The 24,165-nt window shown below is 44.2% G+C and overlaps 1 protein-coding gene across 2 annotated transcripts in view; it reads right to left on the bottom strand.

Annotated features, from left to right (window-relative positions):
• KIF5A (kinesin family member 5A) overlaps positions 1-24,165 on the bottom strand; it is a 902,746-nt gene that overhangs the window by 193,085 nt on the left and 685,496 nt on the right. For both annotated transcript variants that reach the window (XM_069653594.1, XM_069653595.1), the window contains exons 19-21: positions 23,429-23,538; positions 21,358-21,459; positions 6,183-6,243 (exon numbers count right to left, since the gene is read on the bottom strand). In XM_069653594.1, the coding sequence (XP_069509695.1) occupies positions 6,183-6,243; positions 21,358-21,459; positions 23,429-23,538 (273 nt within the window). The remainder of the gene's footprint in view (positions 1-6,182; positions 6,244-21,357; positions 21,460-23,428; positions 23,539-24,165) is intronic.

Here is a 24,165-nt window from a genome sequence, read left to right as displayed (position 1 = left end):
CCATAGTCTCTTAGTACTGATAGTGTTATGGACTAATCAGTATCCCATAGGAATGAGCAAAAAGAGAAGGGAAGTAAAGCACAAGGCTTTACTTACCTACAAAAAGTCAGTTCAGGATCCCAGACAAAGCAAAAAGAAAATCTATGAAGTCTATGGGAGGAAATCAGCAACAAAAAAATCTTAAGTAACAGACACCATCGACCATCATGCCTCTCCTCCCTCAATACGGGATTCACTGACACTGTCCTGAATTTGTTTACCCACTACCATTATTTCTCTCGACTTGCTTCATGATTAACTGTGTTTTCCAAATTAGTACTGAGACGAAATAGATCTACAATATAAGGACCCCCTCTTTGAGGTGCCTCGCGACTCCCGTACTCCTGGTTACCTTCTTCTTCAAAGGAGAACATCTTCTGTGGTTGGGTTCCTCGGGATCCTTCTTGTCTGCTTTCAACCGCTGGTGTCTGCTTCTTTGGCATATTGTTTATTGTGGTCTCCCTCTGCTTTTAGTTTCTCATTTCGGTGTTTCGGACTTTGAACGTAGAACCGGGCATCTTCATGCTTCCCTTTCACAATGGTCTAAGTGGAGTTGTTTGGACCATTGGCCAGAGTGAGAGAGGGAAAGCAGGAGCAGGGGTCCCAATGAGAAGGATTTCCATCTTACTGGCATTAAGAGAGAGATTGTTGGAGGTGCACCAATCCTGAATCACAGATAGACAGTCAGGAATGAGCGGGAGAGGAGAGGTGGCTGAGGGGAGCCTGAAAGAGAGCTTAGTGTCATCCGCATACCACTGAAAGTTAGAGACCGTAGAGATCAGATGGGCCAAATGGGCCGAGTAGACATTGAAGAGCCAGGGTGAGAGGATAGAACCCTGTGGGACACCACTTGTGGAGAGAGAGGTGGTGGAAAGAAAGGACCCAAGTTGGACCTGAGAGGGTTGGTTCAGGAGGAAGGAGGTCAACCACTCCAGGGCCTGATCCGTGATGCCCTGGTTCTCGCAGAGTCGATTGATCAGGAAGGTGTGATTGACCGTGTCAAAAGCAGAGGAAAGGTCAAGGAGTATGAGGACAGAAGGAAGGTTGGAATCAAGAGTAAAGAGCAGATCTTCACCTGTTTTCAGGAGAGCAGTTTCCATGCCTCTGGCTGCTCTGAAGCCAGACTGATGGTCATGGAGACAACCAACAGATTCAGTGTGGAGAGGAAGCTGGGAGATGGACAGCTTTTCCAGGAGTTTGATCATGAAAGAAGTGATAGATAGAGATCGGGCAATAGTTTGCCGGACAGGTAGGGTCGGCAGAAGGCTTTTTAAGGACGGGGCGAACAAAGGAGTGCTTGAGGAGAGAGGGAAAAGGATCCAGTGGCGAAAGAGTGATTACAGAAATCAGCCAAGGCTTGCGGGCGTCAATGTGGTCCTTGATGGTTCTGGAGGAGCAGGGGAGCACCTGTTTGGACAACACTTTCATGGATCGGACTTGTCTAGAAATGTCAGATGTTGTCAGAGAGAAAGAGGAGAAAGGAGGAAATGGAGAAGTGGCCATAGGGGCTGAGAGAGGTAGAGAGAGAGAACGAGGAGAGCGAGGACAGGATGTCCTGGGCTTTAGTGGTGAAGTGAGAAGCCAGAGCTGTACAGAGAACCTGGGAGGGAACAGGAGAGGTAGATACTGCAGAAGGATTGGCCAGCTCCTTGCCGACTTTAAAGAGTTTGGCTGTGTTGTTAGAGGCCGCAGAGATGCGGGCTTGTATGTGGACTCTCTTCTTGGACAGGACAGAGTCTGTATTGTCTTTGGAGCAGGTGGCAGGCCAGTTTGTCAGAGGATGCGCCCGAAGTCCTCCACTTCCTCTCAGCCATCCTGCACTTGCGTTTCAGGGCAGGGAGGTCAGAGTCATATCAAGAATTGCACATGCAGGTAGGCTTCAGACGGGTCCTCATGACAGGGGCAAGGATGTCCAGAGCATTGTAGATAGTCATATGCAGGTTAGAGAGGGCTGTGTCAGAGTGTGAGTCAGCCGCAGGAGGGGCAGAGAAAGTAGAGGCAAAGGTATCCACTGACACACGGTACATGGGCCAAATGGCCAAGAAGGTAGGTGGCTGTGCTGGGGCAGGCTTTGCCTGAGGGACAGAACGTTTTGGTAAGAGGAAAGCAGAATGTGGTCAGTCCAAGATAGGGGAGTGGTGAGATGGTCAGACAGGGGGATGCATGAGGAGATGAGAACATCCAAGGTGTGCCCCGCAGAGTGTGTCGGACCAGAGGGTAGAATGGAAAGAGAGAGTGTTGCAGAGGTTGCAGAATAGCTTGAGGAGGGATTAGAAGCATCTAGGTGAATGTTGAGGTCTGAGAGCAGGAGAGGTTGAGAGGTAGAGGCAAGGGGAGAGGAGGAGAGGTCAGCCCACTCTGAGAGGAAGAGGGCAACCTGGCTAGGAGACCTGTAAATGGTGGCCACAGTCGGAGAAAGGCCAGGAGAGATAGAGAGCCTGCAGACCAGGCATTCAGGAAGAGTAAGCCGGCGAAGGAGGGACAGAAGCAGGGACCCACTCTGGAAAGATCAGCGCTACTCCACCTCCAGGTTGGTTGGTTCAGGGCTCGGAGAGGATCTTGTTGCCATCCGAGAGGAGAGTGTCAAAACATGTGACAGAGCTGGCCGTGAGCCATGGCCCGGTGAGAGCGAGGACATCCAGGTAAAGTTCTTCGAGGAGGTGGCAGATGTCAGAGGAGTGTTTGACAGCAGACGGAGAGTTGAGAGTAGTGACGTGGAGCAGGTTGTCACATTTTAATGTTTTCCGGGGAGGGGGGGTACAGGCTTGAGGAACACCCAGCGGAAGTGGTAGAGAGGCCCGAGCTTGGGCAGAGGTTGTAGTAGGAGGTGGGATAGTAGCCTGAGAGGAGGAGGCAGGTGCCAGAGAGGTGGTGGAGGCAAGACGTGGCAGAGGAGTCAGAGATGCACTAGTAGGAGTAGCATAAGAAGGAAGGAAGTTGATAAGAAGCAGATGACGCCTATCGAAAAGGAGGAGATTGTGCTGAGGGCCCTGGACCAAGATGGTGCCATCCAGATAGACATTAATGATGGTCTTGGAGGAGTGGCAAGGGGCTAAGAGGACCTCCCAGTGAGTGCCACCATTAATGGGAGAGGAAGAGATAGGACAGAGAACCAAGACCAAAGGTCCATAGGTCTGGGGAGGGAATGACAAAGAGGATGTCGGTGAGAGTCTGTCTGGAGGTAGCACTGATGTAGTTATCAGCAATAGGGAGGCCTGGGTTGGAGACCAGATGTCCCGCTTGAACTTCTTCCTTGCAAACCTTGTGGGCGGGATAGGATAGGAGATAAGAGAAGCAGTTAGAGAAGATGCGAGAGACAGAAAGCACCATAGAGGGTGTGAGGAGAAAAGTAGGAGGAGGAGGGAACAAAAGAGAAAGGAGAGACAGCCCAGAGCCGCACAATGCAGGAAGAGCAGAGGGGTTTGGGGGTCACAAAGTAGGGGGCACACAGGAGGAGCAGACAGGAGGCACACAACAGTACTATGGTACCCCCACCTGGTGGGGACCTAGAGAGTGGGACACAGTTCACAGTGCACAGTACAACAGTAACCACAGTGCAAAAACAACCCAAATTCGACTTTCCGAAAAAGAGGGAAAAAGGCCTAGTTAAAAGTTAAAAACACAGCAGCAATGCAAAAACCACCCCGATTCGACTTCCCTAAACGAGGGAAAAAGGCCTAGTAAAAAACACAGCAGCAATGCTAAAACCACCCAGATTCGACTTTCCTAAAAGAGGGAAAAAGGCCTAGTTATAAACACAGCAGCAATGCAAATGTGACTTTCGTAGGGAAATGTGAGGGGTGGCATACAAATACAATTAACTGAGGTGCTAAAGGATGGTATGGTAAGTGAAATAGGAATAATGTGAGGGGTGGGTCAGCTTAGTGGAGTGCAGTGATTGCTGCCCCCCCTGACTGTACTGCAACTACTTGGTTGGTAGCAGCAGGTTGACGGCTGCAGGCTTCTTGCTTCCCTGGCTGACACCGGCAGACACCATCTGGAGCTGCTAGGTGGGGCTTAGGCCAGGTGACCTAGATCCACTTGCACCTGCTCACCAACTGTAAAGGAAAAGAGGCTGGAGGGCTGCTTAAGTAGCGAAAAAGAGCATCAAAATAGGAAGGCGCTAACAGTTTAAGGTAATTGACAGGTGGGTGGGGCTTAGGCCAGGTGCCCTAGATCCACTTGCACCTGCACACCAACTTTAAAGGGACATAGTCTTTTTCAGCAAAATGATGGCATCTCTGTAGAGTTTCTTCATCCCAGTTTGCAGGTAAAAAGATTTCTGGAATTTGACAACATCTGGTGTTTGCCATAGTATTTGCCACTGTAGGGAGTTCCTCACGGAAAAAGGAGTCCTTGTTCCCCAAGGGAGAGTCTCTCCCAATGAGGTCGAACTTGCCTCTACCCCACATGAAGGGCTCCACTTTGGGGAGAAGGGATGGATTCCCTCGATTCGTCACACTCGCCATCATCCAGTGCTTGATGTGTACTGCCTACCTCAAACGTAACCCTGCCAAAAACGAATTTGTCCTCATCAGTCCCCCCACATAAGAACAACTCATACATCAATGGCTCATTGGTAGGCACATAAAAGGAATTGATCAGCAACTCTTGGATTTTGCAAAATCCTTAGCTTTCATCATCGACTGAAGCCTGTGCTTCCAGAAACACATAGCCAAGAAGGTCCAAATTTCCAACCTCTGCAAAATCAAACCCTTCATCCCACCACAGGATTTCCAGACCATAGTGCAGGCTCTTGTGGTCTCGCACATTGATGGGGGAAACACCCGCCTGATAGGGCTCCGAGCGTTTCACTTGGCTCCTCTAACATCAGTCCCCCACGCCGCACCATGCCTTATTAATGTGTGGAAATTTTACTGAATCATGCCCATCCTATCTGAACTAAATTGTCATTGTCTCCAAGCCAAGATATTGTTGAATACTGAATGTACCATCCACAAAGCAGTCATGAGTAGCACAACAGCATACCTAGTGGGTAACCTCCACATATTTGGTGGCACATGCTTCTCACGCAGCAAGTCAACCAACTGGCTAAAATAACAACTCACCTGCAAAGAGGGGACATGCAAACAAGCCTTCTCTTGTCACGCACCCACCCACTGCTACTCAATCCCAGTATCGGGTCAGAATGCCCCCACAATTTTCCAGTTTCACAAAGCTCTCACAACTTGGCTTTTTCCACAATATCTGACCAAGGTCTAACCTGATGGATGCAAAGACTGGCACACAGATCCCAACTCGTAGTACTTTGCTACTGTTAAAAGACAGCAGCCCAAACGCTGGTTACCCACACCCTGTACAGCTCTACACTGCTCTCTAGCTAGTGCCTTATTTTAAACAAAATAAAATACAAAATAAAAATGTGATGTCATAGCTGAGGTTGCAATATAGGCTGATATAATTACTGAAGCAGAGGGTGTTTCAATAGCGTATGTGGTCATAGACCAAAGTCAAAATGGTTAATTTAATCAGAGGAGTAGATCTTTCTCAATCAGGAGCCATCACAGAGCCAGGCTTCAGATGTGAATAGCTTTTCCTGTTTTCATTCTCTCTGAACTGCATGGGCTTATGAGAAGGAACCCATTTGTAATGTTTTCACTGTCAGGCAGCTGGCTTCCCACCTTTCACCTATTGAATCAGACAAGTGCTGGCAATGTAAAGAACTTGATGCCACATTCTTCCACATGCTTTGGAATTGCCCCTTACTGGTCACACAGTGATCCGATCTTGAAACCAATCAAACAAAAATAAATGTGGAAAAGGACGGCTTTCTCGGTTATGCTCCCTAAAAACCAGAATATGAAGGTGTTTGAACTGTACCCATATTGGAAATCCCCCAAAATGATTTAGTAGAATGAGCATTAGATTACTGTTCCTTACCTGCCACTATCAGGTGTTCACAATCTGCAACACCAAGGAGAGTGCAAAATGAATTGGAGGACCAATGTTTCTGGCCAAATAACATCTAGGAGACCTGCATGAGATATGACTATGCAGAGGCCAGATCGCCATGGAGAAACCGGGTACTATATTTCAACCTCAAAATCCCACTTGTAGACAAGCTGTCACAATCACTTTAACATAAACATTTGACTTTCCCTAGAATATGCCCTAATACTTACCACTGTCTCCTCCAGGCCTTTAAGATCCTGCTTGGACTGCTCGTGCCTTTCGTAAAGAAATCTGCATTAAATAAAAATTGAAGATTGAGAACTCATCAAACAGAGCAGCAGCAAACTTTTCCTGAATTTAAGCAATAAGGCTACACTCCAAGGCAAACTGTGAGCATGCATTTGAACCCAGATCTCAAAGTGCATATCTGTACTTATTGCAGGACAACAATCGTTGATAGAAATCAAATGCACTAATAGGAGCAGCATAACAAAGCTGGTCTACTGAAACATTCCAACCCGATTGTGCCAATTTAGCTTCCATTCTTGGAATCAGTTATTTCAATGAACAGATATAGACTGTGAGGCCCAGAACTGAGGATTTAAGTTATGTATTTACCTGTTTTCTAATATGTGTTCTTGTTGGGTGCAGAATTTCACCTCTAGGTCTTAAGTCAATCAGTGGTACCTCAGTGCCTTCCTTCTTAATTAAGCATTTACCTTGCAGTCAAATACTATTACTGATAAGCACAATGCACTATCACTCAAAATATTTATATTCAGTTTCTCTTGGCAACTGACTCCAACGTTCTGCCATACACCTCTCCATAGAACAGTTTAATAGCCCTCTCGTCACTATTCATGCGCTTCACACAGATCTGCCTATGCGTTTCATTCCTGATCCAACAAAACACACCAATTTCAGTACGAAGACCCTCACAGTTCAGCTGATGCATCTCAGTCCTAACCTCAAGAAATCCATCTTATTGCACTACTGAAACCCACAAAGTCCACCCTTATCTGCCAATTCCCTTGTCATGTCAGTGTTGATGCCCTAACACAGCCCTACCAATGAACCTCAGTCCAGACTTCATCAGTCCTTCCTATCCCTGGAAAAGCTTGCTACTTCAGGCCTTACTTGCATCACCACCTTTTGTTATTCCAGTACTGGGACAAAAACACAACTCTTGTTAGTCTTGAATCCTTGCTAGCCAACACTGAATTCCCACATATAATCCACATCGTGACATTCCATCACTAGATACATCTTCTAGTCATCCACAAAGCTACCTTAGTGCAACGTTACTATTCCTGTATTAACATTTTCTCCCACAAACCTATGCAAATAACCTCAATCCCCACCTTTGGGCTCAAAGGCTTTACCCAGCAATGAGAACTTCTAGCTCCGTTAATCTACCTGAAAAGTGACCTTTCATACATCCTGATATTGTGATACTGAGATCCACACAAAGGCTGTACAAATATACTGCAACCTCAGGCTTCAGCAACTCCATTATTTCAAGCACTGATACCTGCACAGCTGCCTTTAACATCTCCTGCAATTTTGGTACGCAGGCATAATAATGTTTCTCAGATGCCTTGGCCTCTTCTAAGCCAAGATGGTGGGAAAGAGAATGATGCTTGACTGGCTCTGGGCTGCTAGGCAGCAGCTGGGAATCCACCTGAGGGTTCTAAACTGCCTTTCATCTGATCATCCACGAAATAAGACCTGTTTTTTGTTTGTCCTGAATTTAGAAAATGCCAAACAAGTAGATCAGAGGATCAGCCGCAGAAAATATTCAAGAAATCTGCCACATGATACAGTAGACACTGGTGGGGCGCAGCAAGTATGCTATTTCTGGAGCAGCAGGGTAAAAGCTAAACACTTCAAGGTTAAGGACATTTAGAAAAGCATAACACTTTAGCATAAGTGCTGTTGTAAATATTAATGGAAGGAGAATGAACCAAAGATTTTTGACAAAGGTTTCTAGCAGAGACAACCAGCTAAGGCTGGGTAGTGGAGAAGTGCAAGCATATTAGAACGTTGAATGAGGTACGCAGAAGCGAACAAAGCGCCAGGCTGCATACACCAAAAAGTGGCCCCTTCAGCGAAGAGAACATACGGTCAGGTCTGGGGCATGCGAGGTGCTGGGTAATTTGGCAGATTATTGTATGTGGTGGACGTTTTGGGATAAAATCTGAGAATTAAAGGGGGATTTTAAATGTGGTGTTACATTGGTTTGGGCCTTAACTAATTCATTGACAGAAGGAGGATTTCCCATGCCATCATGGCTGCTAGGGACTGAGAAGATTGCTCAAGAAGCACAGGGCAGTTGATTATATAAAAATTGGAACTTGGAATCTGAATAGACATTCTCAACTGCCTTTCATTATCCTACATCAAGCAGGAAGTTCCTGTTTTCAGAAGCTCTGAACTTTGAGGCCTTTGGGGAGGTACAAGCATCATAGTGAGACATTGGGAATTTCTACAAAAAGTATGGCGTGGGACAAGAAAACCAGAGTTTTTGGTGGGAGCGCAACACTCTAGTTTAACTTGAAAGACATTGGGCCTCATTATGAGTGTGCCGGTCCAGTAACAATGGTGCCGGTAAGCCTACCGGCACGGTTGTTACCGGACCAGCACACTCTGAGTTCTGCGGGCGGGACGGCACCCGCCCGCATTCTTTGACGGAAGCACCAGCACCGTTGCGCATGGTGCAGGTGCTTCCGTCCTCCCCATTCCCATTGAGTCCTATGGGACTCAAATGGGAATGGGGAGTCACTTTTTCCGGCGCCTGGCTGTAATGCCCCGGTAATTCCCCAAAGCCAGGTGTCGGAAAAAAACACAACTCTGGTGGCAGCCGTGCACTTTTTACCGGCACGGCTACTGCCGGGGTCATAATGAGGCTGATTGTCTTCAGAAAGAAGGACTGTAAAATGTATAAAATGCTTTTTAATTCATAAAGTTCAGTTTAGGTATTTAGTTATGAATTTTAGAGTTAAGACTTATATAACTTCAAAGGAAGTGATCTCTTGTTCACTGTGTTACTGAAAACAGTGTTTCAGTGTAATGCGAGGAGCGGTCTTCAAAACAAAGACTGGTGGTCATACTGTTTGTTCGGCTGCTCCGTGAATGCTAATACGATCCATTGTTTGGAACTGTGTCAGCCGGCACGTTAGCCTGAGGCAACGCAGCTACACTGTTTTGTATAACGAGTCAGCCGACACGTAGTCTAATGCAACGCAGCTTCTTTTCGCCGCAAATAAGTGATTAGATCTTTGAAGTCCAGGCGGCAGCGTTAGTCTCCTGTGAAGAGAAGCGCACATGCGCATGGGTAGCATGAACGAGGGATAACGCACAGGAGTTTATGCGCAAGAGTGTTCTAGTAAAGAAGGAAACCGCGCGCGTGTGCAAAGAGACTAGTGTCTCTAGAGTTAGCCATTACACGAGAAAGTCAAGGACTGGAGTCTGCGAAGCAGGCAATAAGAAATATATTGCTCAGGTTTAGTGCGAACATTGCGGATCTGAAGCACAGAGTGCAGATTTGAGACAACATGTTTTGAAGCATTAGCCATCCATTTCTTAAATCTTTGAACACATAAAAGTAAGTTTGTGAGTAAAAACTCAAGTAACAAGTACTCCTATTGGACTTCAGGATATAAAGGAGCAATTTGGAACATTTTGCCCAGAGGATTTGAACTTTCACTTAAAGTCTTCAAAAAGAAAATAAAGAACCAAGAGGTTATTTCTTCAGTCAAAGTCAGCTAAGAATCTTCTCTTCTTCTGGATTTAAATGTAAACCTCCCAGTAATTCAAGGAGGTTGAACAGGTACAGGAAATACTAGGGATGACAGGTGGGCCAGTTATTTAGCATAGAAGTAACCATAACTTTGTTTTCTCATCCTGTGCAGATTCTCAGCTAACATTGAAGATTGATGTCTGTGACTTTTTATTTTATCCACTTCCCCTTTCCCTTGGGGGTGTTGGGACTTCTGCTGTTATTAAGATCAGTAGTCGACTGAACACATTGGAAGGTCTGTGGGGTCCAGCAGCTCATGCGGACGAAGAATAGGACCGCACACAAACACAGCATTCGGAGTGTGGCAGGATGCTCACTAAGGCGAATAAGAAGCTCCCAGTACTTACAATGCTCTCCTAACAGAGCAACGAAGTTCCAGTGTAGATGAAATCTGCATTGGGAAAGGAAACCAAGTGACATTGATCTGCGCATGTGCAGAAGGAAAGTGTTCTGTGTTAAAGTTTGTGGCAGTGCATGTGAATAAAGTTTTAATATGAAAGTAACCGGAAAGAAAATGCCTGCAGGGTTTAACAGACTTCCAGAGCTAAAGACAACAGGGAAGACATAGTAAACAGAGTATAGCGGACTCTCAAAGTGGGGAAAAACCAAAGAACAGGTTTTCATGCCATGTTCTTTCTATAGAGGGGCACCTGCTACCTTCTTTGCATTTTGCAAGGAACCTGGGGGTTAGGCAGCCTAAGTTACCTGGAGGAACCTAGGTGTGGACCACTTGCTCACTGTGCTCAGAGAGGCACAGGTGGACTCTCAAAGTGGGAAAAAACCACAGAACAGGTTATCATGGCATGTTCGTTCTAGAGAGGGGCACCTGCTATCTTTTTGTATAGTCAAAAAGGATATTCTATCCAAAGACTCAAAAATATTGGAAGTATGCAAAGTTGATCATGTAGTTTAGATAGAGAATAGAAGTGGGTTTGTTTGAAGAAAGACTTTCAAAGACCTAACAAAGGGTTCTCATGAGAAAGCACTCAAGAAACTATGCAGCGGTATTAAACTCCAACATGCACTTAGTAGAGGTAACTCAGGTATTGCGAGAAACTAAAGGGAAGAAAATAAAGTATAGTCTCGTGCCATTAAGTGGAAAGATTAATGAATCTTGTTCTTCTGTGTTTTCTGCAGATCTCTTCACAAGAGCAGAGTTTCTGAAGTTTGTTATTCTGTACCAATCCCCTTTTCCTTCAGTGTGTCGGGAGATAACTTAGCTGTAAATTCAAATAGCTGCTTTCAGGATGCTCTGTGGGGCCAGCGTCAGCTCCTGCAGAACCAAAAAGATTTAATCCTGACAATATGAAAGGCCAATAAAGAAATAGGTTCCATCTCAGCTGACATGGACACGGAAGCCCTAGCCCAGAGCTCCTTAGGGAGTTTACTTAGGGAGATTAGGGAAGAATTGGTGGTTACTCGTAAGGAGGATAAGGAATTAAGTCAAAAGCTAGAGACCCTCAGCATTAGTCTTTAAGGGTTGCAAGCTAAAGAATTTCCAACCTTGTTAGAAAGTGAGCGACAATTGGAATCCCCAAAATTGGAGTTTAAGAAAATGTTTGATTAGCGTCAAGTGTCTCAAACAATAGATGGGGAGCTTTTAGAATGTAGACAGGCTACTAGGGATCTAATCAGGTATATTTCCTACTTCAAGACTTTAGTGTGGAAAGTAGGTGGCCAGCGGAAAAGAGGGCATTGCTCTTTTAACGTGGGTTGAGGGAGAAACTAAAGGATGCCCTGGCCGTTGCAGTAGATAGGTCTTCTTCCTGTGAGGAATTAATCAATGGTTATATGTCATTTTACCAACGTAAAATTCAGAGTGGTACATTCCATAGCGACCAAAATACCAAAAAACTCAGATTTTTTTAAAAAGAACGTCCCCCCACTCACTGATTTTCTACCCTTATAATGCCACCCAAACCCCATCCCTACTCATTTTAACCCCAAACCCACTACCCTTTATAATTTATTTACTGTTTTCAGTGTTTTTATGTATTATGGTCTTCCGTGAACTGTACCACTCTGAAATAATTTTGGTAAATTGATTGGGTACCTTAATCAATCTGGTGCTGCAATTATATTATAGGATAGAGAAAGGAGAGCAGAACATATGAAGGTGGATTCTGAGGGAAACCATGGTCTAATCAGGAGTGCTCACGTGATGGAGTTAATTATAGGGATCAGAGGCCTCGGGTTAGTTTAGCAAAAGCTCCCACTTTTTAACCCCATCCTCCTCTCTCCAGTAATGAGAAAGAAAAGCGACGAAATGTTTATGTGGTGGAAAAGAAGGACATTTTCTTTATGATTGTCCATGTTGTCCCACAATGCTTTCACCGCCTATAAGCAGGGCAACTCCGGGCAACTCAGCGAGTAGCCAACACAATTCATGTAGTAGTACCATATTTGACCTTGAATGTATCCTTATATATGACAGGGAATTTAATCTGTTCAGGACCAGTAATGCAAGATTCAGGCGCTACAGGTAACCTTTTGGATTGGGGCTTGGCGAGGTCGGTGCATATTACCTAGATTAAGAAAGAGAGAAGGGAACAGGTGAGAGTCATATATGGCACACAATTTTCATCAGGGTCCATTACTCATGAAACTGTAACTTTAGGAATGGAAATGCAAAGGGGGCATTTGGAAGAAATCCTTTTTGAATTGATGTCCTTCTTGGATATGTCCTGTCTGAATCACAACAACATCAGAGCAAATTGGGGAAAAAAGACCGTGGACTGCAGGGAAGTGTGTCTCCAAGGAAGACCCGAGGATGAACTAGCATCCTCTGACATTTCTGCAGATGTTGCAGACAGTTTTGCTGGGGCAGTCTGGCAGCTGTTGCCGAAAACATATATGTCATTGGTTGTCATGGGTACCAGGCATGTTGTCGGGGCAAGTTGGGTGGAGGCTTGGCAGGCCTGGCAAAGGCACACAAAAAAACCCATAGCAGATGCCTTCTTTTAATTCCTTCCTGGTGTTTGTAGTAACTTCCTGGTTACCCCTTCCTGTTGCCAAAGAGGAAGTGCATGAAAGTCCATGAGCTCGCTAGTGTTCGGGTGTGGCTGGCTATATAAGCCACACCCTAGATTCTTCCAGTGCTTCGTGTTGCTTTCTGTAAGCTGCATCAGCAACACACTCACCGTGATCCTGCTTACCTGCTCTGGATCATCCTGCTTCTGCTTACCTGCTCTGGATCATCCTGCGTCTGCTTACCTGCTCTGGATCATCCTGCTTCTGCTTACCTGCTCCGGATCAACCTCTGTGCTTTCTCCGTGCCGCAGCTTTCCCCGGACACGAGGGGAAACCTACACCGGCACCTGTAAGCGCAAAGAAGAACTTTCAGTAGTGCACTCGCTCCAGTAACACTACGCATACTCACAGAATCTTCCCGCTACACTGGAATCCAGGTTCGTAGCCGGAGCGCCCAAATTCCTGCAAAAGAAAGGAGAGACATTACTTACTGCGCTCGCTCCAGTAACGCTGTGCATACTTACCGAAGCCTCTGTGCATACTTACCGGACCTCCGAGGCTCTCTAGTAGAGCTGAACCCAGGCTCGTGGCGCAAGCACTCCATAATCCGCTCCTGTAAAGGAAAGGAGAGACATTACTAGGTGCGCTCGAACTTATAACGCCGCGCATACCTACTGGCAGTTCTGAGTTCTACACGCAGCGCTACTCACCCAAGATATCTTTGGCAAAATAAAGACAACTCAGACAATACCGGACTCCAAAATCCACCGCGCAACATTCGCCGTGTGGAAAGGACTTTCTTGCTAGTGAAGAAACTAGCACATGGAACACTCTGCCTCGCTGTGAAGACATATAACAGCGTGTGGCATCAGAACTCGGCAAACAGACATTGGCATCATCCCTACGTGTAGGGCTGTGCATCTCCCATAGAATCGCACCCCTGTGAATGCAGGATGCAGTGCACACCCCACTAAAAGCCAAGGTAAGCCCTTAGGGGACATCACACCACATAGTAGAGAGAAGGAAAGGGGCCCAGGGGAATCAGGTGAACCCAGGTCTGAGTGTGCATCTTATATTTGACAGGTGTTCCTTCGGGTGAAACAGGGGAAGTGAGAACTCGGGGTCAAAGGAGGCTCATCCATCGCTCCTGCAGAGACACAGGTGAGTGTGACATTGGGGCAGCATGTGGAGAGCTTCCGTCATGTTATCTGGATTTTTGGTAGGTGTTAGATGAGATTGAGTCAGGAGGGCTTCCACCCCATGACCCTTAGGATTGTAAGATAGAACTGGAAGTAGGTGCACCTATACCTTGCAGTACGATATTAACTCTCACCAAAAAGGAAAATGTATATTTGAGACAATACCTTGATGAGAACTTGCAAAAGGGGTTTATTCAGCACTTACAGCCTCCAGCAGGTTCGCTTTTGTGTTTGGTGCCTAAGAGAGATGGGTTCTTGAGAAGATGCTTGAATACATAGCCAATAATAAGATTAGAATCAAGTACTTTTACCTGCTGCGTTTAATCTCAGTGGTATTGGGTCAAATTCAAGGACTCAAGATATTCTCCAATGTAGACCTGCGGGGAGCTTACCACCTAGTACAAGTTCGAGAAGGGGATGAGTGGAAGAATGCATTCAGAACCAATCATAGTTTTTTGAGTACCAAATGATATCTTTTGTACTGTGTAATGCTCCAGCAGGCTTTCCGCTCTTTATTAATGAAGTTTTGCAGGAGTATCTGGACATATCTGTAGTAATCTACATCGATGATATCCTAATTTTCCCCACGATTTAGAACAACATCAAGAACATGTACGATTTGTGCTGCAGAAGTTGAAAGAAAATCATTTATATGCCAGGTTGGAAAAGAGCCCATTCCACAATGAGGGGGTAGAGTTTGGGGGTTTGCTATCTCAATGCAAGGTTTGGAAATGGATAATCCCAAGGTTCAGACAATTAAGAAATGGCTAACTCCTCACAGTGTAAAAGACATTTAAAGCTGTCCAGGATTTGCCAATTTTTGTCAAAGGTTCATAAAAGATGTTTCTAGTCAAGTAGCACCAATAGCTAAACTGCTAAGAAAGGAGTGTGCTTCTGTTGGATGTTAGAAGCGGAAGAGGCATTTCTAAAACTGAAGGAGTGTTTCTGTGCCGGCCCAATTTTGTTACATCAAACGTTGAAGAGCCCTTTTTGGTAGAGGCTGGTGCTTCCACTCTGGCCATTGGAGCAGTGTTGTTTCAACGTCATTAAGAAACTGGCCAGTTGCATCCCACTGCTTTCTTTTCTAAGAGGCTTTTCCTTCCAGAGGCTAATTACACCATCTCAGATCATGAGTTATTGGTCATAAAAGCAGACTTTTCAGAATGGACACATTATTTACTTGATGAAAGACATCCAGTGACTGTATGATTTCACCATCACATTTAAACCAGGACGTTTAAATGGTAAAGCAAATGTATTATCACGCCAGCATCTATGGAGTGAGAAAATGAAACAATGAGCGTAGAACTGCTAATCCCTGAGAAAAACATGATAGTAGGAGGAACTAGTGAGACCAAGAGGTGGCTTCTAGAAATAAACCTAAGCATGACAAAGGAACAGATGCAAGAAAGGGATGCACAAGATCCCATGAGAACCGCGAAGGATGGCTTCCGTATGCGACAAATGATTGTATTTGCCTAGTATCGTGTTACAACAAGCAACCTTGAATGATAGTCACAAATCAAAACTTGCTGGTCACCCTGCTTTTCTTGAGTTGCTGGAATAGTTGAAGAGAGATGTGTGGCGGCCAACTATGAGAGAATATACTTTACATTTGTGAAGACTTGTGAGACTTGTGCTCAAGTAAAATTTGAAACACAAAAACCGTCTTGGTTGCAATGTCCATTGGAAATGGCACCTCGGCCGTGGACTCTATTACAGATTTACCTATGGATAAAGGATGTTCTACCATCTTAGTAGTTGTAGATTTGTTAAATCAGACAGGACATTTTGTTCCGATCGAAGGGTCTGTGATGACAGACAAGTTGGCACAGAGTTTCCTACAGAGTGTGGTTAAGACTTCATGGGTTACCCACACACAAATCGTTTCAGATCAGGGACCTTCATTCATATCAAAATTCTGCCAGGAATTCAACAAACAACTAGGAATTGATGTAAAATTATTCTCAGGTTACCATTTCCAAACCAATGGACAGACTGAGTAAGTCAATCAGGAATTGGAAAAGTACTTACGGTGCTATCTTAAGTCTGGTAAGGGTTGGTCTGGTTTTAAGAATTTTGCTATAACAATTCAGTTAAATATTCCACTTCTATGCCATGCTTTTCTTTACATCAGGGATCTCAGCCTCGTTTTTTGAGGGAAATAGTTTCTGAGGATTCTTAAGTAGCTGTTGTGGAAACCAGGTTAAAGATGATGAAGGAAAATCTTCAGACAGCAATGCAAGCATCACAAGCTAGTAAAAAAAGGTATAAGGAATTTGCTGACAAATCTTGGAGTAGCTCCTAATTAGCAGAAGGGAGATCAGGTTTGGCTGTTGACTACACCCATAAAGCTTCAAGGGAGAAATAAGTTTAGACCTAGGTTTATTGGTCCTTTCCAGATAAGCCCAAAAAAATATCCAAGGCACTACTTTTAATATTACCCTTAGGGTTAAAGATACATCCTTAACCCTAACCCTAACCCATTTGTCCTTAACCTCCATTTTATTAGAAGGGAAAGTTTCCCAATCCGGCATGGTACAGAGGAAGCTGGGCATTGATTGGGCATTGATTGGATGAAGATGCCGCAGGATGATTGGAGGTTGTGGGTGTTAGGAAATTGTTAGGGGATTCAAAACTGCCTTTCATTGTCCTCTCCTTAACAGGAACGTCCTGTTTTATGTATTTCTTAAGTTAGGCCCTATTATGACTCCTTTGTAATTTGCCCAGTCTGATGGAGGAACAGGTTTGGAATCAGAGCAATGTGGGACAAGACAAGCAGATAGACCGGTGGGAACACTGTGCTCTAGCTCCATGTGAAGAGAGACTTTTCTCTCTTCACATAAAAAATACCTTTAAAGAAATAGGTAAAGAAATACCTTTAAAGTAACTTGTTGTTTATCTTAGTTTAGGTATTTAGTCAGTTACAAATACTTTCCTTTTCAAAATCCTCTCAATAGCTGTCAGAAGATCAAACTGAGGAAGGTTATGTAAATTGTCCCACGAAGCAACGTGTAACTCCTTTGCAAGTCAATTTCTCTTTGTTGTGCTCTGGCTCTTGTTCCTGAATTGAGTGTTGAGCTACGTGTACTCTGTGTGAGGCAAAGTATTGACAAAATTAGCAATTGTGTTTTTATTTTGGCACACGCGCCGCAGCGAATGTCCACTTTGAAATACGCTGCACGCGTGCAGGCTCTGGAGACTAGCGTCTCTGTCTGGAAGCCGTAAGTCTCATGAAGGACTCATAAACCCCACTGGGTTTGGATATAGAGCAGCTTTTGCACTGGTCACACGGCAGACTTTATGAATCCAGAAGGGTCAGAATATTGAGCGGCTAATCCGTTCATTACGTTTTAATTTAAACAGTCCAACTAACCTTTTAATGTAAACAGGGTGAAGGATTTATGTTCATTACCCACTCGCGCATGCTCATAGAGTAGTGACTCTGAAGCAGAGAGCAGTGCGCTTCAGTCATTCCCCATTCAAACTAATGAAAGTAGGAGTGACCCTGTCAGCACTGCTTAAGCTGTGTTAATACTAAGAAAATGTTTTAAAGGACACTGATGGTTAAACGGTGAGCTCACTGCAAACAGAGGAAAATGACATGCAAATGTGCAAGTTGATTTTGATCAAGTTTAACCTGTAACTTTTTGAAGTTTTAAAATTTAACACATTTTCTCCTAAGGAAAGCTGCTATTTTAGAAGCTAGTATGACAGTCAACAACTTGTATTAAATGAACTCAATTCCTTATAGAAGAAACAATACTGACTTTAAGAATTTAATGCAAGTTCAAAAGAAGTTTCCTCTTGTGTAAGGTTTAGAATGAGAGGTTTCACAGCAATGAGACTTCTTAATTTCACCTTCCAGCAATCCAGGAAGGCATAACAGGCATTAGAAATGACAAGGGAATTTTGGAGGGGTTTCTTTTAGTAGAAAGGAAATAATATCTTTATTTCTCTCATCCTCTGTAGGTGCTCAGCTAGTTGGTGTGCGAGTGACCTGTGTCCTTTTTTGTTTTATCCACTTCCCCTTTCCCTCAGGGGTGTTGAGACTTCTGCTGTTTCAAATCAGTAGTTGACTAGACATCTTGGATGGACTTTGGGGCTCAGCAGCTCCTGCGGACAAGGCTTCAGGACCGGACGACTAGGAAAGGTACCTCCTCCCATTGTGGTGGAGAAGGATGCAGAGGAGTACGAAATTCAGGCCATTTTAGTCTCCTGCTTCATGAGGCGATGGTAACAGTGTCTAATCAATTAGAAAGCTTACAGTCCTGAGGAAAGAAGGTGGGCGAAAGCACAGAATGTTCATGCTGCACAATTAGTCAGGAAGTTTCATTTATCCAGACCTGGGAAATCAGACCCACGGAATGGGCTTTGAAAGAGGGGGTACTGTCAGGGATTCGCAGTTTGGAGAATTCAGAGTAGAGTTGAGGGCCTTGTGAGTGTGGTTTGGCGTATGAATGGGGAGTTAATTTCTGAATACAGATTTTCCTTAATCAGGTTTCTCAGATGCCTAGGGCTCTCCCAAGCCAAGATGGTGGGGAAGAGAATGATGCTTGATTGGCTCTGGGTTGCTACGCACCTGCTGGGAATCTACCTGAGATTGCTTTTCATCTGATCATCCTGAATTTAGAAAGGCCAATCAAGAAGGTCAGAGATTCAGCCACAGAAAATCTTCAAGAAATCTTTGTGGGACCTGATCAAGTAGACATTGGTGTGGATCAGCGATTAAGATATTATTTTGGAGCAGCAGGGTAAAAGCTAAAACTGTCAAGGTAAAGGACATTTAGAGAAGCATAACCCTTTAGCTTAATTGCTGTTTAAATATTAATTCAAGGAAAAGCACCCAAGTCTTTTGACAGAGGTTTCTAGCAGAGTGTCAGGTCCCTGGGCAAATAGACTGGGATGTTGTGCATTAGACTGTTGCTCTGGTCAGTAAAGTGTGCAACATTTTGGGAGGACTGTGGGTCTCAGCAGCTCCTGCATTGAATTGAAGACTGGTCATGATATAGAAACACCAAGCTAAGGCTGCCCAACGCAGTGAGAGGCACATGCATAGTAGAACGCTGAATGAGGTACGCAGTAGTGAACACAGCGCCAGGCTGCACTGCACAAAAATGGTGTCCCTTCAGGGAAGAGAATGAACATGGCATTCAGCGTTTGGCAGGCTGCTCGCTAAAGCAAATAAGAAGCTCCCAGTACTTACAGTGCTCTTACAGAGCATCTGCATCGAGAAAGGAAACCAAGTGACGCTGATCTGTACATGTAGAGACGGAAAGTGTTCCATGTTAAAGTTCAAAGCAGTACATGTAAATAAAGGTTTAAAGTGAAAGGAAGTGGAAAGAGAACGCCTACAGAGTTTAAAAGACTTCCAGAGCTAAAGACACAAGGAGTGGAGTGTGTGAAGTTTGTATTTTGGTCCCAATATCGTTTCCCATCAGTGTGTCTAGGGAGAGCTTAGGTTTAAATTCAAATAGCTGCTTTTCGGATGCTCTGGGGTCTGTGGGGCCAGTGTCAGCTCCTGCGAAACTAAAAAACTAAAAAGATTCAGCAACTTAATTAATTCAAGTACTGACAACTGCACAGCTGTGCTGATACACCTCACGTCTGGATTTTAACATCTCCTGTAACTCTGATACAGAGACGTACACTCATCTCTGTCAATTCATCTTGTTCTGAATGCTTATTCCAGTACAGAGACTCCCTTTACTACTACAGCTCAGCCACTGAACTTCAACCCACTATACACTCCCCCTGGCTCTTTAACATCTACCTTGCTCTCCTTTCACGCCTCATCTCCACCGTCTTCTCCAACTTCCAGTGTTACGCAGATGCCAAACAGCTCTTCTTCAGACTCCCTGCTGACCCTCTTTCACCCTCCATCATCCATGACTGTCTATCTGCCATCCAGTGTTGGTGCGCCTCCAATGATCTCTGCCTCAACACCTGTAAAACTGAGATCCTTCCCATTGGGACATCTGCTCCCTCCTTCTTCCCCTAACTCTGGCCTTCCTCCTTGGGCTCTCCCCCTACACCTTCAACTGAAGCCAGAAACCTTGGAGTCATCTTCGACTCCTCTCTCTCCTTCCTCCCTCACACTCAGGACATTGCCAAGAAGTCCAACTATCAGCTCTTCCTTCTCAATGGAATTCTACCTTTTCTCACTTTCCCTCAGAGGTTAAATGTGACTCAAGCCTTGGTTTTCTCTAGACTTGACTACTGTAACAACCTCCTCCTGAATCTGCCTTCTTCACTTCTGCAACCCTTTCAGCTTGTCCAGAATAGGGCAGCAAGACTTATCCTTAATCCCAGTGATTCCATCTCTCCTGCACTAAAATGTCTTCACTGGCTCCCGGTTGCAGCACAGATTAAATTCAAAGCCTTCTGCATCATCCACAAGGCTGTTTGGGCCAGGGGACCGCACTATCTTCAACTTTATCTCCCTAAATACTCACCCTCCAGATCACTTTGCTCCTCTGGCACCAACTCCTTGTGTGTAAAGCGTTTTGCTACCAGAGGGCAGGGGGTCGCTCTCTTTCCTATGCGGACTCCCTCCTTTGGAATAGCCTCCCCCTCTTCCTGTGCCTTGAGCAGAATCTCCTCAAATTCTGGAAGCTCCTTAAGACTTTCTTCTTTTCCTTCTCCTTCCTTCCTTCTCTCCTCTGCTAATCTCGTAGGGGCTGTATTGGTGTCCTTGGCCCTTATGCATCTTTGTGGCCTTGACCTCCCACACCAATTCTCCCCAACTCCTGTCTATCCACAGCACTTTGCATCTGCACACCCTCTGCCCTGGAGACTCGGACTTATACCTCCCACAGCCCAGGCCGTCAAGCACTCAACAATCCTAGCACTTCGTCCATGGCTCACCCCCGAGCTCGGACTTCCCAGCACTTACCCCCTCTTCCTTCTTTCTTTCTGCACTTGCACGTTCTGAATACTCACAAGATATAGTAGGTTAGTTTCTGCCACCTCCTTCCCCTCTGCTCTTAATATTGTGTTGTAATTGTATTTCCCACCCTCCCTCCCTGCCCTGTGGGCACTTTAAAACAGTATATTCTTATTGTATAAGTTGTATAAGTGCCTAACAAGCAAAGAATAAATAAACAATAATTCGAGGACTAAGCCCTCATCTGTACACGCATTACAGATGATCCATGCAAATTCTGGCTTTCAGGACTAACCCCCTTAATGCAGTACTGCTACTCCACTGACAGCTATGGTTCTAGCAGTGTCCAGAGATGCCAGAGTGCATCTGTAAAAGCACCTCAATTCTTATCTCACTCCTCCACTTTCACTTCAAAATCTGAGAGGGGCCAAGGCTGACATTAGCCCCTCCACTCCACTTGTTCATACTGTACAAGCAAAACGATGTTTTGTAACATCGTGAATCCTGTGAGCGTCTCAGACATTCCATCTCACTTAGGTGACAGGACGTACGTCAGCTCCTGAAGCCGTCCATTTTTCTCCTCTTCCTGGGTCTTTAGCTTCTCGTAATCGGCCCGCAGCTTTTCCAGCTCCAACTGCAGCTTTTGATTCAGGCTGTGGGAAGACAGATGTAGCTTAATTTTTGCAGGGACCAAGTTTGCAAGATACACAAATGTTTGCATTCAGTGCTAAAATGGATAAGAGCATAGCTTGTGTATTGTTTTCATTTAATCAGTTTCCATAACAAGCAGTTTTTAATTGACGGTGAAGGACTTGAATCTTATTTGCTCACAGGTTTAAAGGGTATCACTCACCTAATTTAAAACATAAAACGCTCAAGTACAGGCATGTAGCTGAGTGTGACTTTGTTTGACACAATGTGTAAACCTATGTTTTGGAACACTGCATGATTATTGCAATAAGCTGCTTTCCTGTGCAAGAGTTAGCTTTCCTTCAATGATGTAAACATGCAGCCACAATCTGTCTTTGATTTATGCGTGGTGACCTCCTTCAAAATATTAAACATTTTACTAAATAACCACCTTCTGCGATGGGAAGATCCTCACAACCCGCTTTCCGGTTTTCTTTCCCTGCTCACACAATCATGGTTTAGGGATACTACCATCAAGTACCTTGTTGTCATGTACTGATCTCAATAATCTGTATAGAGCATTTCTTCCCAGGATACTCTTTGTAACTAAACAAATGTCAATACAATCTTTGCCTATCTCTATTCTTTAGCTATGTTAGAAGTCTAATCCAATGGGGAGTGAGTCCTTAATCATCAATTTTAGCACATGTAATGAACTTGTCATGTTCATTGGTGGTATTTGTATCAGTTCATTGATTTAAGATGATTTTAGGTTAATGTTTTCCTTTTTGCCATTAAGGTTTGTTTTGCCATGTATATACATCATACCATTAGTGAAAATATTGAAACTGTTTTTTACTAAGGATTTTGTATATACATGAATTGTGTTATAGTTGTGAAGAATGTATGCGATTTTATGATATTTTTACCAAAATAAATCTTTCTTGACTGACTGACTAATGTTTAACCACCCAAAACAACAACACTGTATTGTAATCAGTGGGAGGCTCTGATAAGCAAAGCATTTGATATTTTAATCATTAGCAATTGACTAAACTTACTGTACTTTTAAATGAGGTGTCTTTTATAAGTTATAGTTCATTATACCTTCCAATGTCATACACATAAAGTACTTATTTACTGGCTCCTCAATAAGGCATGTGGTGTTTTTGATTCTTTCAGTTTCTGAAACCCTTCTTTATTAAACAGTTTTCTGAATTAGAGGTGACACCAATAAGGAAATCATATTTAGGTTTGTCGAGCTGGTATGACTAAAATAAAATGCTTACTTGGAAGATTTCAATGAGGCATTCTGTGAGCTATGACACACAGAAGCATTCAATCCCTCAGAATTCGACAGATACATATATTAATTTATTAAAGAATAAGCTGATATTAATTAAATGATGACTAAATGATTTACTTAGGCAAAGTTAACCTTTACTCTGATTGGAGCGGCTTAGAACACATACAACAATTTGGTGACGCGGCTAGCGTGCATTAACCGGTTTACGTAACTATGCTAGTTACACTAACACCCAATGGATTTTTAAAACTGTTTCAATAGTTTTAAATCTTTTTGATTTGTAGAGGTTTTCTAATTCTCTTATTGCCTGTAACACATTTAATAATGTTGATAACTGTGTATGAACCAACAAAAAGAAATGTATTAAATGTAGACGTCACACTCACATTCGTTATGTCACATAAAGTGCAATTAACTTAAACAATAATAATCCACAGGGATGTCATTTTCCTGTCGGGAACTAGATTAGTCTAAGGGATAGCCAAGAAATGTAATTCTTGCAAGGGCATTATCTTTCAGTGATTATCACAAATTGTTAAAAAATAAAGAAAACATTAATCTCCACCCTCTAAAAACCATCTTGACATTTTGGAAATATTTGCCAGACAGCACAAATCCTTTCACCAAACAAGCCAAAATGTAGTTGTGGCAGTGATTTTATAATCTCATGCATCGCTTTGCCTTACTCCTTCAGCTCGTCGATGATCTTCTGCTTTTCGTTGATCTCGTCTCTCAGCCGGGCTAGCTGCTTATGGTGGGCATCTCGGTGACTCTCCATCTGTAGCTCCAGCGCCTTCTGCGAGGAACAGTATAAGGTAAACTGCATATCATTGGTGTTTATTCTGAAAAGCACATTTTACCTCACACAAGCCCAAGAGCAAGCTAGAGTCATACATTGATGGCACATTGGTAGACTACCTGCTTAGGACACATGGAGCCTCATTGCGGTTCCTACGGTAACCCTGCCGGTGGTGCCGGCGGGTTGCGGACGGACCCGTAAGAATTTACTGGTACATTTGTAAATCCCCATTCCCATAGAGTTCTATGCGACTCTATGGGAAGGGGGAAATGGGAGCACTGGCACCGTTAGAAACAGTGACAGTGCTCCAGTGACAAGTCTTCCTACCGTGGCCGTTGCGCACAGCAGGGTCAGACCTGTCGGGCACATCGGCTACGGCAGGCATTTGATTTGACCATTCAGGTGACTCCTGTTCTCCAACTCTGTGGGTTTGCCAGGCAGCTCTTCTAATGAACAAACTTAGTCAATAAATACAATTTTCTTAACAATAAATACTAATAACAAGGGATTTGCTTCCAGCTGCATTAATATTTATGTTTTCATCTTAAATAAAGTAGCCACATAGAGTGTGTTGATTAAATCTCTGTGAATATCAGAATGTGAAAGCCTGGACCTCCAGGAACT

Source organism: Ambystoma mexicanum, chromosome 3q, assembly GCF_040938575.1.
Source record: "Ambystoma mexicanum isolate Mex_15411 chromosome 3q, UKY_AmexF1_1, whole genome shotgun sequence".
In the NCBI taxonomy this organism is placed as follows: domain Eukaryota; kingdom Metazoa; phylum Chordata; class Amphibia; order Caudata; family Ambystomatidae; genus Ambystoma; species Ambystoma mexicanum.
Note: the sequence above shows the minus strand (reverse complement) of the source record. Positions and strands in the feature narration are given on the sequence as shown.